Consider the following 17,421-nt stretch of genomic DNA (forward strand, 5'->3'; position numbering starts at 1 on the left):
AAGTTTCCTCCTTCTTAGTGTTACAGGCTTCCCTGGTAGCTGAAATGGTAAGAGTCCACCTGCAATGCAGGCGACCCTGGGTTTGATCCCTGGGTCAGGAAGATCTCTTGGAGAAGAAAATGGCAACCCACTCCAGTATTCTTGCCTGGAGAATTCCATGGACAGAAGAGCCTAGCAGGCTACAGTCTAGCTGCAAAAGGAAAGCCAGTGCTCCTTGCTGTTCAAAAGATACCCTTTGAAAAAGAACTCAAGCCTTTCCCAAAAGGTAGCTTCAGCCATCATCAAACTCTTCTGAACAGCAGCACAGCTCAGACCAGTAGAACACTAGTCTTTCATGAGGATGAGACAAGCTATGAGAACCCACCAAGACAAAAAGTCATTTCTGGATTCACTCATATGGCTGCTGAGTGCCAAAAAAGGGGGGAAAGACCTAATCACTTTGGAGGAAAAATTAATGCCACCTGCAGTGGTCACGATCAATTCCCCAAGATAGTGGGTTTAATTAGAGCAAAGTCTTAAGGGAAGGGCAGAGGGGGAGGGAACATCCCCAGAGATCAGGAACAGCAGGAAGTACATGTGCAGAGAGCCCAGCAAGGAGCAGCCTACACTGGCTAAAGCCAAGGATCCAGGTGGATAAGGCTAGCCTGGGGCCATATTGTGGAGGGCTTTAAATGTCAGGCCAAGGAGTTTACCAGAAGGACACTGATCAAACAGGTGTTTTAGGAAGATGAATTTGAAGGGGATGTGCAGGATGAATTGGAAAATCTGGAAGCATGGCAACAATTAGGAAGCTGTGAGATTAATTAGGCTGTTGTAGTAGTCCTATGCGAGTTGATAAGGATATAAATGAGCATAGTGGCAACAGAGATGGAAAGGGACAGCTGCAAGAGACATTGTTAAGAAAGAATGGATGAGATTACTGTCTGATTGGACTGGGGACCCAGGGAGCTCAAGGAATCAAGATGAAAGCAGAGTTTTGAGCGTGGGCGACTGGAAGGACAATGAACAGAGAAAGGGATGTGAGAAGAGGGAGCTGTTTCAGTACATATGAATTCAGTGCCACACAGGAAGAATGTGCAGGATACCCAAGTGACAGGTCACAGGAAATTTAACACTAGAGCTCAGGAGAGACAGTTATGGTTGGTGATGAACTTGGGAATCAAGTGCAGAGGAAGTCATAGAATGAATGAGACCTTTAAGGAAAAGCATAAACAGTGAGACAGAGGACCAAAGCCTGACCTTTAAGGAATGCCTGCATTCAAAGGATTTATATATATGTTACAAAGCTGAGTTTAGAAGTGCCAACTATATATATGCTGCTTGTCTTCACCACTGAAATATCAGCTTAAAGTGTGTATCCATTTGAGAAAGCCAAGCAACACAGTATTTTTATGTCACAGTAGGAACTAAATTATAAACACCTCAACATGCTTCTAAAACAAATCTGACTGAAGAAAAGGCTGATATTCATAAAGAAGAAAGAATGATACAGTGAACATAATCTAGATTAGTGTATTTGACCCCATGAGGATGAGTCAAGCGAAGAAAAATTTGTGAGAAATATACTATAAATAACATTTAATTAGAGAAAAGATTATTTACTCATTTTAACAGAGGTACCAAAAAATTTACCACATTTGCAGTGCGGTGTCTTCTTGAAGTATGAATTCAAACTAATTCATTACAGTATTTTTAATAAAAGCTATAGTAAGTATATGTTGGCTGAAACATTTGTGAAGACAAATTAATATATGAAAGCTACCCAGAGTATAGTAACCCATACCACCCTTAGTAGGCAAACAAAATCTTTCCTTTTCTAACGTGTACCATTAGACTTCATGTGAAATATTTACTGTATATTGCATTTTTGACACATAAACTTTAATATAAGAAACAACACATTATCTTTTATTTTTTATAATTGTGAAGTAGATACACAAACTTGAAATGGTAAACTTAGATTGTAACATGTTCTTATATTTAACATGTTTAATTGGTAATTTATCCTAACAAATTTAGCACATATCAAAAGCAGTTATAAGATAGAAACCTGCTTTCTTTTGGACATCTGACTTTTTAAAAACAGGAACAAGATTTAAAAATTATACAAAAGAAGCAACATATATAACAGTGACATTAAGTTTTTGAGAAGATACTGGTTTTTCCAGGTAAAGCAGTCTCTAATAATATGTCAACCCAGAAAACATATACAGATGCTAGCTAGCCTTAGATATACTACTTATACATTTAAGAAAATAGATGGAGAGTCAAGCAAAACTTACAAACTTGGTAATTTCCTACTCGCCAGATATTTTGAACACATCTAAGAAATTTAAACAGATAAGATAGCATATGATCTTAAAGAAGGGAATTCAATATTAGGGAATAGTGAAACTGAGTTATTAAAACCAAGGCAATTGTTTTCTTGATGTCTTCAGCCTCCTGACTAAGACCTAAATAGTTTAATTCTATCAGCTAAATTTAACCCAAGTTGACTTTTTATTTTTCTATTTAGTTTACGGTCTTTTATTCACATCAAGTCTTTGATGTAATTTTACACCCACAGCACATTACAATTCATTCAAGGTGTGTTTCAAGTGCTTAATAGCCTTAGGTGGCTGCTGTAATTGAACAGCTCAGGTGTCAAGAGACATAAAGAGATGCACGTGCATGTGTGATTTCAAACCACTTCTTGATGATAAGAAGCTAAGTTGAAAGGTACCAGGAGAGAACAGTCAGAGGGTCTGGGGGACTTGGGTGGTGGTGGTGGGAATGGAAAGGGGTTGGGGAGGGATAGTCCCTTGGGAAAGAAACATTTAGGCAGAACTTAGAAGGCTGCTGAGGAGGGTCAGAAAGACCAAGCAGTGGAGCAGGAAATGTCTCAGGCAGTGGGAGTGCATAGAGGCCACTGAGAGGGCCAGTGTGGCTGGGGCAGGGAAGGAGAGAGCTAAGGCAAGACTGGAGTGCAAGGGGCAAGGGCATCACAGAGAAGACCATGCAGCATGTTTCAAACCATGTTCAAAAACTGTGAACTTCATAGAGAGTTGACTTTTTAAACATTAATACCGTCAAATCTCTTTCAATAATATTTTAAAGATACACATGAATTAACATTATTTAGAAGTTTATCTCATTTCTTTAAATCTGGGCCTTGGGCCGATTTGCCAAACATTGGGGAAATATAGACATTAAAAAAAAATGAGCAATTTCCTTGTTTCTTTTTAATTATTTATACTAAATAACTCAATTGAAAAAATTTTGTGGGGAACAATCAGGTGAATGATTCTTATTTGGCGGTTACAATAAAGAAGGACTCGAATTAATTAAGGGGTAACTGCACTGTTTTGTGTGTCAAGAAAAATCTGAAGGGTTGTAGTTTTTTCTGAAATGATAAAAAATTGAAGGTAATTATTCTTGGTGTAGAATATGTTTCACACTAGCTATTTTCTGTTACATCTAAAGAGTCTGTAACATACACATAGTATCTTATTTCAGAAGAGGCAGTGACTCAGATGCTTAGATTCAACTTCTGATTCAGTCAAATAAAGTCCAAATGTTTGGAATTAAATTACCCACTACTCTCCAAAAATCCACAAAATATTCACACCAGATAGGCCAAGATTAACTCTCCTAAAAAATAAAAAATAAAAATTAGTGAAACTGATTGCCAAGCATTTAAGGTCATTTTTTCCCCAAAAAACAGGAGTCTTTACAAGGAATACAAGTTTAATTAACATTTAGTACTTTTCTGCAACCAGTTGTGTTATACACGGTTTATCAGGTGAAGTCTAGTAACAGTAATTACTTTCTCACCTATGCTTAAAACCCAAACTTAGAACAAATGGTTTATGGAGTGTTGAAAATTAATTTTTCAGTGGAACTCAAGAACTATTACAACAGATGGAGTTAATAGGACAATTTTAGCAAGTAAGTAAAAGTGTCAATTAAATTTTTTAAAATGGAGATTTAGAGATGCTAGGCCTCTTAGAGAACTTTACATAGTTGATTTCAATTAGGAGTTTTCTAATTATTTGGCCTGCTTCAGTAAATATGGGTATTACTAATATAGCTTAAATTAAGCCTTACTGCACATAATATAAAGATAAATCTACTCCAGAAAGTAATACAACTGTATTCAAAGTAAGAGGGAAGGATAAGAGGGCCGAAAGAGAACAATGACTCATCTAACAGGATGACAGTCAAAGGAGAACTACACATCTCTACTATCTGGAGCTAGAGGAGTTTTAAGCACTTGCTTTTGGGAGGTGGGCTTGGGGAATACTGGGAATGCCTTATTTCTGTCATGAAATTTTAGCACACTGTGACTTTTAAAATTATGAGTATGTATTAATTTTGATAAAAAAAATTTTTAAATGTACCAAAAATGCCCTTCAAAATTTCATCAACTGTGTTTTCTCCATACCCTCAACAACACTGCAAATGAGAAATTTCAGTATGATAGGGGAAAAAAAGATCTTAATTTTGGCTTGCTAGTCGCTAAGGGTCAGACATGACTGAGCGACTTCACTTTCACTTTTCACTTTCATGCATTGGAGAAGGAAATGGCAACCCACTCCAGTGTTCTTGCCTGGAGAATCCAAGGGACGGGGGAGCCTGGTGGGCTGCCGTCTGTGGGGTCGCACAGAGTCGGACACGACTGCAGTGACTTAGCAGCAGCAGTAAATGAGACTAAGCCTCTTTTCATGTTTATTAACCATTTGCACAACACTCCTCTATGAAAAAGTCTTTCGTTCATGTCTTAAACCATTTTCTGTATTTTTCTTTTCTAATTTACATGCTCTTTATATATGATGGATATTAACTTAGCTTTGCTCTAAGCATTACAACATAATGCTTTGTCTCAGTTTGTCACTTAGTTTCAAACTTTATTTATGGTGTCTTTTGCTAAACAGGATACTTTACTGTGCAGTCAATTCTGTCTAGATTTTTTTCCTTCTTGGAAGTAAAACATTCATCTCATTCTAGTAACTGCACAAATACAAAGCACTGAATTGACATTTTGTATCAATCTGCTGTATTATGGGCATGATTCCAAGTGGACTATATTTGAGCCACTTGCTTGTTTCCTTTATGACACAGCAGGGCAGTTTTTAACATTTGGTTGTTCTACAATGTATTAAAAAGATCAATCATATTTTAAAAGCCAATAATTTCAAAGTGTTTTTCCCCTGGATTAAAAAAATCCCAAACAAATAAAACACAGATTAGTTTTAGTCTAAAATGTTTCACTTATGTTTCCACGTATAAGGGGCTCATTCAGAGAAGATAAGCACTTTAAGAATTCTATCAATTCTTTTGGGCTTCTGAGTAAATCACTGCCCTACTAAGTACTTTTAAAGATTTTACATTTGCATGTATTTGACAAACTGTATATGGCACTCAACACAAGCCTGTATCAATTATCAATTTAGATTTTTAGAGGAAAAGATGAATTTTCAATTAAAATAAAAAAATTCAATATTTAAAATACTGCTAAATTAATTCCCCACTTCAAAATAGCCTTCCAGAAACACTTTTAAGTGAAGAATTACAAAACCATAGCACATTCCATCTTTCTAATATATGTATATCTATAACCAAATGCTGCTAGAAAATTTAGGAAAAAAGTCTATTTATTAACACAGAAAAATATCCAAGCTATACCATAAGATTAAAAAGCAGCTCACAAGGTAATATGTTTGGGTACAATATATTTTTAAACAAAATGAAAAATAAAAACAAAATCAACTTTCCCCATAAAGTAACTGGAAAAACATACACCTCAAACTGATAACCCAGTGGTAGATACCTTGAAGGAGTGGCACTGAGAGAGAGTTGATCAGAGGGGAGTTTTCAATTTCTAGTTTATACACTGCTGTATTGTTTAAATATTTCTACATTGAACATGCATTATTTTTGTAATTAAAAAATAAAAAAGAACCATGGTAGCAGAGATGCCTGACAAAAGTGAGTTTATTTAATCTTTCTTACATTAAAAAAATACATGCTACAGGAAGCTGATAAATTTCTTAGAAAGCTGTTTATAAATTTCAGTTTATGTCCTAAAAATCTTTGCATCTAATGTGTTTAATTAAAGACAGGAGTTTGTCTTTCTCCAGTGCAGTGCTATCCAACAGAAATATAATATATAACCTTAAAAACTAAACAGTAAAAAGAAACAGGTGAAAGTAATTTTAATAATGTATTTCATTTAACTCAGTATATCCAACATATTATTTCAACATGTAATCAATATATGAAATTATCAACAAGATATTTTACTTTATTATTTGATACTAGGTCTTTAAATTCTAGTCTACCTATTTCATTTCACACTGTAGTGCATGCTCAGTTGTGTCTGACTCTTTGCAACCCCATGGACTGTTGCCCTCCAGGCTCCTCTGTCCATGAAATTTCCCAGGCAAGAATACTGGATTGGGTTGCCATTTCCGACTCCAGGGGATCTTTTATATTGACAGCCCATCTCAATCTAGACTAGTCATGTTTCAAATGCTCAATGCCACACACATGTGGCTGGTGGCTGCTGTGTGGGACAGTGCCATTCTAGAAGCTGTATTAAACAGGACACGTAAATAGAACTGAACAGAAACATGCAGATCAGAGCTGACCAGACTGATGCTTTCTACTCAGCTCTTCCCTTTTCATTTTTTTAGCCTCAGGTTACTTAGTGCAGGCAGAGATGCACCCAGAACCCAGATTCTCAGACTTCCAGCCCGTGCATTACCAGATTTACCCAGCATTAGCTGGGGTCCATTTACTTCACATACTGTTTTGAAGCACTGAAATTTCAAATCACCAAAATGACAAGACAGCAATTTTGAGTTTACTGTAACAGTATGTGAGCTTCATTACTAATTACTTAGAAGACACAAAGTAAATAATTTCAACTGACCATTTTTCCATTCCAATTAACAGTATTAGGGAACAGGTGCTGACTCAGTCTCTTTGGAAGTGTAAATATTTTGCAGAAGGCTCTGTGTCTGAAATGGGATAGCCTGAACAAACAGGACTCCAGTTGGTTTGTTTGTTTTCTTAATTTTAAAGTGGCGAGAGCCTGATATATCCGAGTTGTCCCTCTGGGGGACACCGCTGTAAAAGCCAATAATGTGGTCGAATTGCCTTTTTATCAATAGGGAAATGGAGGTTCCAAGGAATTAATGGACTTGCAGAACTGGTTAGTGAAAGCGCTGAGCCAGAACTAGAAGCCATGTCATGTGCTGTTTAGTCCACAAATCTTTTCAGTATATGATGCTGCCTTCTGCAGAATCTGAACATAAGAAAAAGTGTACAAAATAAGCACTTGCATTTTTAAAGCATAAATACCTACCCAAGCATTCCTGACTCTTTGGTTTTTATAATGTAGAGGAACATCAACAATGTATGAAACATATTATTTCGGCCCTGGAACAAAGACAAAAAAAACCCAGCAAGATTTAAACCAAACCAAAACAAAAATTCAGTCTGAGAGGTAAATGCGGATCCTATCAATTTCTATTCTACTAATTCAGAATTCCATGTAATTCAGGCTTTCATTCATTCATTAAACAAAGTGCCTACTTTTGTGCTATAAGTGGGACTTCTGTGGTGAATAAAACAGAGAGGATCCATGTAATCAAGGAGCTTAAAGTCTAGCAGAAGGAAAGGCAGACAGGAAACTCAGAATTAACGTGTGATGAATGTTATGAGAGAGGAGGAGGTGCAGAGTGCCATGGGAACAAATACATAAAAACCAGAGCAGTGAAGCAATGCCTCCCTGAGAAGAGATATTTTTAAGTTGAGACCTGAAAGATAAGCGGAAATAAACACACTGGGAAGTTCCCACACAAGGGGAGCAGCATTTACAAAGGACTGGATGGGAGATACTCTGAAGTTGGTACCTCTATATCCTACACACAAAACACTATCCCCAAAATTAACAGCTTAAACAAAAGTGTTGAGATTAAAAAACCTTTAATCACATTTTAAAATACATGATGATATGTAACAATGTAAGTAATATATTAAATGTAAATTTATCTTATCTACAAGGGACAAGGTAGCATTTTGTTAGCACTAAAATCAAACTATTACTAGCTCCTGATTTAGATTTTCAGTTTACTGATTAACTTATACCTGTTCACCCTGATTTAGTGTTTTGACTAAAATATCTTTAGGATATATGATTTTTAAAGACAGTGTTTCTTTAAATGGCCCAAATTATTTACACTTACAAAGTTGAAATATTAAACTTAAAAAAAAAATGAAATATTCTCTCCTGGGTATCTGATAGATGAAGAATACAATTTATGATTTAGTCTACATAAAATTTCTTTAGTAAAGATGCTGGTAACAAAATAACCACAAAGGTCATCAACAGAACTGATGTTTATAAAAAGAGTAAAATGCCTGGATAGAAGTGTAAACTGGTACAATAAACTTTTTCATACAGTAATTTGATAATATATTTTAACAGCCTTGAAAATATTCTATTACCTAGAATTCTACTTTTGGACTTTGGGCTAAAAAATTACCCAAAATACAGATAGTTATGTGCATAAAGCTATTTATGACAATGAAGAATTAGAAACATAAAAAATGTCCAACTGTAGGGAGTGGTTGCATAAAGTATATCTTTATTATGAAGTTTTAAAATAGTCATTAAAAACTGTTTTTATGAAGACTTTTAAAGTCATGGAAAATTATAATGTTAATTTTTTAAAGGGGATAAAACTATACAAATAATAGGATTTCAACCCATAAAAAGGTACAGAGAAAGACCAAAATGAAATTAAAAAAAAAAAAAAATACACCAAATAGTAACAGCTTCCTCTAAATAATGGAATGAATTTTTCTTCCTTTTCTTCATAGTTTTCCAAATTATGTATATATTACTTTCAGAATTTTAAAAAAAGGGATATAAAAATAGCACGTTTCCCCTAACTTAAGAAGTTTACCTATTTCATAAAGAGAATCTAATTTTAAAAGAAATATCAAAGTAAGTCATCCATGACATTAGTAACAGCAACTGCTATATTTAGAAGTACCTTTGGAAGGTTGTAGACATGACGCTGGTAGATTAGCTCATAATGGGGAGGGTTGATAGCACTCTGATAAATGCAGAAAACATTCTCATTTGTCACATCTGTAAAGGAAATAGGCTACATTAAAAAACAAACAAAAAGCCCCCACTACATTATTTCACGTGAAAAGCTTAACTCATTCTTTTAGGAGAGGTTGTTTATACCTGGTTTATTTGGTGTCTGAACAAAGTGCTGAGAAGTAAATGTTTTTCCATCAGGATATTTAGGATGTGGAGGTAATCTGGAATCAAGGTAGGTGCAAAATACATGCATGATGATCTGAAGACAAGGAAATAATTTTTCAAAGTCAGCATGAAAACCTATGTATGGTACTTTTCAAACATCTGTTTATAATGATTCCAATTTTTAAATTTTTCCCCAGAGAAAGAATTAGCAAAAATGCTTTCAAGTGGTTATATTTGTAAGATGAAATCTATAAAATGAAAAGATAAAAGACATTCCTAATTTTATGTTAAGTGGATTATTCACCCTGATATAGTTAATTAACAGCAAAATCAAGATAAAATACACATATATTCAATTCTTGAGTATCAGCATTTAAAACTTCATTTTCATATGCAACAGTCATTTTAAAAAAACAAACATAATTTTGAGAAACTTTTAAATGCTCAAAACTTTATAGTCTTTGATCTCATAAATCTAATTCTAGGAATCTTTCTTAAAGTCATAACCCCAAATTAGAAAGAAACATGCATTATGTTACTCCCAACAGTATTTAAGATAGAAAAACAAAAATCTACCCCCGCCACTACATGTTTCCAAAACTTTTAGGTCAGTTAAATGACAGTGAGTAATAATGCGAATACTTAAACACTGAAAAGTGAAAGACAGCAGGAGACAAATTTTACAATTATATCTATGATAAAAATATTAAAAATAGCACAATCTAAGTAAAAAAAAATAAGAAAATACACACAAAAATATTAACAGTGGTTGGGTTAAGATGCCAGTACAATTTTAATTTTTTATTTCTACTTAATTTCTAAAAATTTTTATTTAAAAACAATTTTTCAATTTTTCTTTTTTTTTCTTTTTCGGCCACGGCATACATTTTGCACGATCTTAGTTCTCTGACCAGGGATTGAACCTGGGCTTACAGCAGTGAAAGCAGTTGAGTCCTAACCACTGGACCACCAGGGAATTCCCTCTAAGTTCTTTTAATGCTTATTTTATAATGGAAAAATAAGCCCGTAACAAAAATGTCAAACTGAGAAAACAAAATAAAACTGAGGACTTACAGCAGAATCAGTGGGCAGGTCTGTATCCCACTTGCGACCTTTAAAGTCGCCACCTCTATTCCATCGAAATGAGCTCATACAGCCTCCCTGAGAAAGTTCTGTAGCAACAGAGGTGAAATAAAAAAAGCTAAGTATGTACAAGAAAGAAGGAAAAACAGGCTGAGGGGTTACAACAAGGAAAGCATGTCATCTTAAAAACCCAATCAAAACATTCAAACAAAGAAATACAAGATAAAATTAATTTAAATAGCACCATGAAGAAAGAATAAGATAAATCCAATGTAAGACAAGATTACTGTTCTGGATTCTTAAAAAAGGCAATGTCACGGGGGGGGGGGGGAAACAGTTGGCAGAACCATTTTAGACAAAGAGACAAAAAAAAAGAGAAAGCAACACAATGTAATGTGTGAACATAAACTATTCCGGTTAGAAAAAAAAGGGTATATAACAGTCTCCGGATAAATGGGAAACCTGAATATAAACTGGATTATCAGATCTAGAAATATTCATTCTTAAGGTCTGATAATTATATTACGGTTATGTAGAACGTTCTTACTTTTAGGAACTCATGTGCTGAGAAGTAATGATGTCCACAATGTTAGAGCAAAAAAATGTGTGTGTATATGTAAAATGCATGTGTGTATGTATATGTATATATAGAGAGAATCAAATATGGTAAAAGGATGGTAATTGTTCAATCTAGAAGCCCCATATAAATGTTCACTGTGTTTTTTAAACATTTTTGTATACTTAACATATAAAACTTTATATATATATATGTATACACACTCTGTATATATGTGCACACACATATCTTTTTTTGGATGTATAAATATCCTGTTAGCTATGAGGCAAAGTGAAGAGTTAGTCACTCAGTTGTGCCCGACTCTTTGCAACCCCATGGACTGTAGCCTGTCAGACTTCTTCATCCATGGGATTTTCCAGGCAAGAATACTGGAGTGGGTTGCCATTTCCTCCTCCAGGGGATCTTCCCAAACCAGGGATCAAACCTGGGTCTTCCTGCATTGGCAGGTGGATTCTTTATCATTGCGCCACCTGGCTATGTATATAAGCTATATATTTCATAATATAAAAATATGAGGTGTGATCCCTCTGTTTGTGGTTCTCTTTTTAAAAGGTCTTATCTTCTTCTACAGATACATATCAAGATCCCTGCAGATAATCTGATGATGACATATAGGACTGGCCTCAAATAATGCAGGAAGGGAGGAGGTAGATGGGACTATGGAAAGGGTAAGGGCTGCACAGGGCCTGATGGCTGCTAGAACTGGGTGCTAGGTATAAGGCGGCTGAGCAGACTCTTGTGTCTAGTTTTAAGTATGTTTGCATTCTCCTTACATTTTTGGGGAGGAGAGGGTGGGATGAATTGAGACAGCAGCACTGACACACACTGCCATGTGTGAAACAGCGAGCTAGCGGGAAGCTGCTGCACAGCACAGGGAGCTCAGCTCAGGGCTCTGTGATGACTCAGAGGGGTGGGACCTGGGGGAGGGGTGGGAGGGAGGCTCACGAGGGAGGGGAGGATATATGTATACATGTATGGTGGAAACTAACACAGCATTATAAAGCAATTATACTCAAAAAAAAAAAAAGTCATGATAAATGTCTCTTCCTGAACCCTAGTCTAAACCTAGAATACAGAAGGGGCAACATAACACTTGCAAATTAAGATTTATGATAAATCTAAAAAGTGAAATAATACTTCTAAAACTTGTTTTAGTGATGAGACCATTTTATAGAGTCTATCCAAATAAATGTAGGGAGGCATAAATAGAGTATGTGGGGGTATCAGGGAGGCTAAATATCCTGATTCTCAAGTCAGTCTCTTGAGAAGATTGTGTATGTGTGTGTACACGCACACGCTCTGTCACTCAGTCATGTCTGACTCTCTGAGACTTCACAGACTGCAGCCCACCAGGCTCCTCTGCCTATGGGATTTTACAGGCGAGAATACTGGAGTGGGTTGCCATTCTCTTCTAGGGGATCTTCCCAACCCAAGGATTGAACCCCAGATCATATTTTCCCCAAATAATCAGAATATAACAAAAATATAAAGAAGCAACATATTACACAAGACTTTTAAAAACTGAAAGAAATAAGATCAGCATACTAAAATTATAAAGAATGTCATTGTGGCGTCCATGCTTGGTAGTTTAAGAACAGAAAATGAAGGAAATACTCACGTGAGCCCATTTAACTCATATTTAAGTTTCCCTATATAGGACAAAATTATTACTGTATTCAAGGATAACTACATTATTTTGACCATTTTTAAGCATACAAAATATAAAACCCAAAAGTTGTTCAAGTATTAGCCTTAATGAAGCCATAATGTGTATTTATAAAGTAAGATCATACTTAGTGATACTTAATAATGAAAAAAAATTTCTTTCCCATGTTACCTTTATTTATAAAATTTCAAAGTAGTGAAACAGCTCTCATTTTTTTTCCTCTTCAAATCAATAATTACCTTTGATCCTTTCAAACAAGTATTCCTGATTTGGAGTGAGGTCTAGATACTGCACGATTGTATTCAGAGTTGGAATGAGTGGAGCTTTGACTAAAGCAGCCTGTTTCAAGCTGGTAATACTAGCCTCTGTTAAAATTAAAACACAGGACACACAGGTTATTCTTCATGTGGACCCTCAAAAAAACTTCAAATGCTCTTCCCTGAATAGACATTGAAGGAATAAATAAAAGCAATGATAGTTTATCTTAACAACCTGCATTATCTACTTTACCTACAATTTACTTGACCATTTCTGGCAAGGTGGCAGCTATATATATAACAACTAATACACAGGAGATTCTTGCGGGGTGTATATATTAATAAAAAGATAAACGATAGCTTTCAAAATCAGACTGAGTTAAAAGATGTCTATTATGCCACTGACAAGTGAAAACTTTATGACAGTGATTTCTCTCATCATTTCATGAAAGACTACCATCCAAAGAAATTAATAAACCAACAGAAAGTTTCAAAATGTCCAACCTTACTATACAATGTTGGGAAAAGAGGCTTTCTTATAGGTGACATTATTGCTAGAATATAAATTGGTTTAAGCTTTTTGAAGGATTATGTACAAAGGCTTAATACATTTATACCTATTGAACTTACCCTCTCAGAAATTATCCTAAAGAAGTAATTATAAACGTACACAAATATTTAAGTAAAAGGACATTTACTCACAGCACTATTAGTAACAGTAAAGGGAAACTCTTCTATTAAATAACAAAGATCAGTTAAATACAATATATTACATACATAGAAAAGAAATATAAACTATCCATAAAAATAGTACTAGAGAATACTTAACAAAAATAGAAAAAGTGGAGGGAAAAAAAGGAGGTATGACTTCAATTCAATTAAAAATATATACACATACGTACTATTTGCTCAACTCCCAAATACATCCTTTTCACATTTTAATGTTCTTGAATTATGATATAACGTACAACTGATATATACAGTATCATAGTATCTTTCTCCAAAAAAGAATACACGATTGTGACTAAAACTGACTGATTTTCCATGTTTTTTTTAAATTTATTTTTTAATTGATAGACAATTGCTTTACAGAATTTTGTTGCTTTCTGCCAAATAAAAATATGAATCAGCCATAAGTATACATATGTCCCCTCCCTCTTGAAGGATCTATGAAAACTAAAACTGAACAGTTTTCATGATTAAAGTAAAAAACAAAACAAACAACTAACTGATTGTGGTTATCTCCTGAAGTACAATCACACGAAATATTCTTTGTGTATTTCTATGTTGTTGTTGTTTAGTTGCTAAGTCGTGTCCAACTCTTTTGTGATCCCACGGACTATAGCCCACCAGACTCCTCTGTCCATGGGATTTCCTAGGCAAGAATACCAGAGTGGGTTGCCATTTCCTTCTCCAGGGGATGTTCCCAAACCAAGGATTGAACCTACACTGGCAGGTGGATTCTTTACCACCAGGAAAGCCCACTTTCCAAATTTTCTACAATGAACATACACATGTTGTTTTCGCAGTGATAAAACAATGCTGTTCTTTTCTAAAAAGCACATCACACCGGTAAAATGTGAAAGATACATATTTTTATAGCTTATAAAAATCTCAAAAAAGATAACCGTAAGTTCAAATACTACCACTAAGACCTAGAAAGTAACCCTTCCAACTTTGGAGTCAGAAAGCTCTGGCCTCAAATCACTGCTCTGTGACACTGGGCTAGTTACTTTACCTCTCTGAGTCTTAGCGGCCTGTTCCATAAAACAGGCACTAAAAGCTAGCTTTCAAGGTTAATGTGAATGTTGTGTACATTACATATAAAACATCTAGGGACTTCCACAATGCAGGGGGCCCAGGTTTAATCCCTGGTTAGGGAACTAGATCCCACATGCTGCAACTAAGTAAGACCCAGCACAGCCAAATAAATAACTAAACAAAAAAATTTGGGTACTCAGTAAATAGGTACTTTGTTGTTGTTCAGTTGCTCAGTTGTGTTTGACTCTTTGTGACCCCTTGACTGCAGCACGTCAAGCTTTCCTGTCCTTCACTATCTCCCAGAATTTGCTCAAACTCATGTCCACTGAGTCGATGATGCCAGTACTTTAGCAATGTATAATTCTATACTTAACCCAGAGAATAAAGACTGATGAAAAGATACTCAAAACAAGTGGAAAGTGTTAATATGCAATCCAAAGCTTTTACATATTTCAAAGAGAAATCCGCTCTTTACAAAGATCTGGTTGACTAAAGTACTCCTTATATTTTTGAAACTTAACTACTTAGCGCTAAATAAGTTACAGTATATACACTTTAGGCAAATTATATTACACTAAACCTTAACAGTTTTATTTTTAGCAGATAAATTGAAAATGGGGGATTTTAAATTAGCATTATTAAACATTTTTTATGCTTTGCACAATTTTGTAATTAATATCTAATAAGCGACTTGTATCTTGATATATAAAGAACACCTACAACTCAATAATAAAGACAACTCAATTTAAAAATGGGTAAAGGGGAAAAAAAAATGGGTAAAAGATCTGAAAAGGTATTTCTCCTAAAAAGATATACAAATGGCCCAGCACATGAATAGGTGCTCAGTATTATTAGCCATCAGGAAAATGTTAAAAAAAAAAAGGTAACAAAGGATGCTGTTAAATAGCCCATTACAAGAAGAAATTTTCCACTTGGCAGATTCACTGAAGGAACTCAAATGCTGGGCTCTGTTCTCACGTACCTCCTATTTGCAGCTCTGGACAACCCATTCGCCTCATCTGTGTGCTGACAGACTCAATCTCTTGAACAAGTGGCACTAATATTGTCTCGTTGATCCACTAGGGAGAAATGAGATGAACGGTTTTACACACATAATTTTAAAGCATTTCTCAACAGATTATTTTCATGAAAGTTTTTTTTACTGTCTTGTACTTGAATATTAATAGAGTACATAGTGAAAGAGAATGGAAGCAACAGCACCCGAAGTCTACAGAGTTAAGTAAATATGTTAATAGAATGTAAGATAATGAAGTTATACTCTTAAATCAGATATGCCTGTTTGCCTGTTTTTTGAAGAAGATATAACATTTACAGTCACATGTGAAGTTTTTCTTAAATTCTTCTATGATTATATATTAATACGTAGCTAAAAAGATCATCTTTGGTTTATATTTCTAGGGTAATTAGTCACATATTTATGCATGTAGCATTTTTTACTGGTTTGTGATTAGTATAATAGTTTTTAAAACTAGCATAACTGATTACCTCTCAGCAGGCTCGCTCAATTCCCTAACCATGTGGAAAACTGATATTATTATATTTAAAACTAGTTTGTGAATATTATACTATTCACTTTAGGACTAGGAATTTCAAATGCCACTTTGCATGGCTGGTATCAAACTCATCCTGGTATGTGAAAAGACTGTTTAAAGAATCCACACCCAACCTGGTTCGTGTGTTATGGGTTTTGGGTGTGTGTTCAACACCAATTTCAACTACCATTTCTGCTTCCATATTTCTGTTTAACCATAAAGCAGAAGGATGGAAAAAAGTTTCATATCAAATACAAGTTATACAATTCTTAATAAAATTTTTGAATTAAAAAACCTCTGAAAATGCTGTTTTTATAATTTAGTTAGCAAGAAAATTTGAGTAAGACTTTATCTTACTCAGCATGATTGCTCATATGTTTTGCTGCAGAAACAATAATGTGGTTGATTACTGAATACTAAAAAGACCCTGCTAGTGTATTATAAAATGTATGGTATATGTATACAGTGCTTTTCAAAAGAAACTACATAAAAACCTCTAAATTTCAGAACATTGTAGCCTAAGGAATTCAGATAAAGGATTGTGTTTGCATTTCTTCCAAGCTAATACTCCTGACCAAGACTTTGTTTTAAATATATTAGCATTCTTAGATAAGCCTGTAAGTGGAAAATAAAAGAAAGTACAGTTCTAGGACATCATTTCACTTGTTCATTCTTCCAATGTTTATTAAACGTATCCTACTTGCCAGCCACACTTAGGCTGCAACAAAATTGTCAGAGGCGCAGGAGAGAGACGGAGGCCTCACTCCTAGAAGGCCTCACTGAGTAGTTCTAGGGTTGGCTCTGGAATTTTTATTCAAAAAAGCCAACCAGGCTTCTGGTTCAATAAAGTAACCTACTATTTTCACCATACCCTCTCTGGATACCTTATGTAAATTATAGCAAAAGAACAAAAACAAGTACAAATGACTTCAATATATAATATTTCCAGAAGATGGGGAGTCGGTGAGTAAATGGTGGAGGATGAAACAGTGGAAGAAGCTTCTACAGAGTCTAAGTGGAGCTTCCTGCAGTGGAGGAGGGGCCAATTTACCCCCTGGACCGGGGACATGTGGGTACTATAGAGAGCAATAGAATGAGGTAGGGTTGAAACCAGGGAACTCACTCACTCTGTATGTGGGAGAGCTGGCTTTTGCCAACCTCCAGGCCAAAGATTAGAAGGCTCTTCTCATGAAAAATTGAAGAAAAGGATACACTCTGAAGTAGCTTCAAGTATATGTTATGTTCTTTAACACTGAAGT

General features: G+C 35.0%; 1 protein-coding gene across 7 annotated transcripts in view; it reads right to left on the reverse strand.

Moving 5' to 3' along the window:
* Positions 1–1,887: 1,887 nt before the first annotated feature.
* TMEM209 (transmembrane protein 209) overlaps positions 1,888–17,421 on the reverse strand; it is a 31,471-nt gene continuing 15,937 nt past the window's right edge. For 3 of the 7 annotated variants that reach the window (XM_081537029.1, XM_081537028.1, XM_081537027.1), the window contains exons 9-15: positions 15,592–15,688; positions 12,831–12,956; positions 10,340–10,437; positions 9,245–9,359; positions 9,045–9,142; positions 7,349–7,422; positions 1,888–3,630 (exon numbers count right to left, since the gene is read on the reverse strand). In XM_081537029.1, coding sequence (XP_081393155.1) covers positions 3,576–3,630; positions 7,349–7,422; positions 9,045–9,142; positions 9,245–9,359; positions 10,340–10,437; positions 12,831–12,956; positions 15,592–15,688 — 663 coding nt within the window. In that variant the 3' untranslated portion in view covers positions 1,888–3,575. Of the gene's footprint in view, positions 3,631–5,955; positions 7,289–7,348; positions 7,423–9,044; positions 9,143–9,244; positions 9,360–10,339; positions 10,438–12,830; positions 12,957–15,591; positions 15,689–17,421 lie in introns of those variants that run through there. The other 4 variants (XM_081537033.1, XM_081537031.1, XM_081537030.1 and 1 more) reach the window with 2 other exon arrangements.

The sequence above is a fragment of the Giraffa tippelskirchi genome, chromosome 10, assembly GCF_054371585.1.
Source record: "Giraffa tippelskirchi isolate mGirTip1 chromosome 10, T2T-mGirTip1v1.2.pri, whole genome shotgun sequence".
NCBI classification, from domain to species: domain Eukaryota; kingdom Metazoa; phylum Chordata; class Mammalia; order Artiodactyla; family Giraffidae; genus Giraffa; species Giraffa tippelskirchi.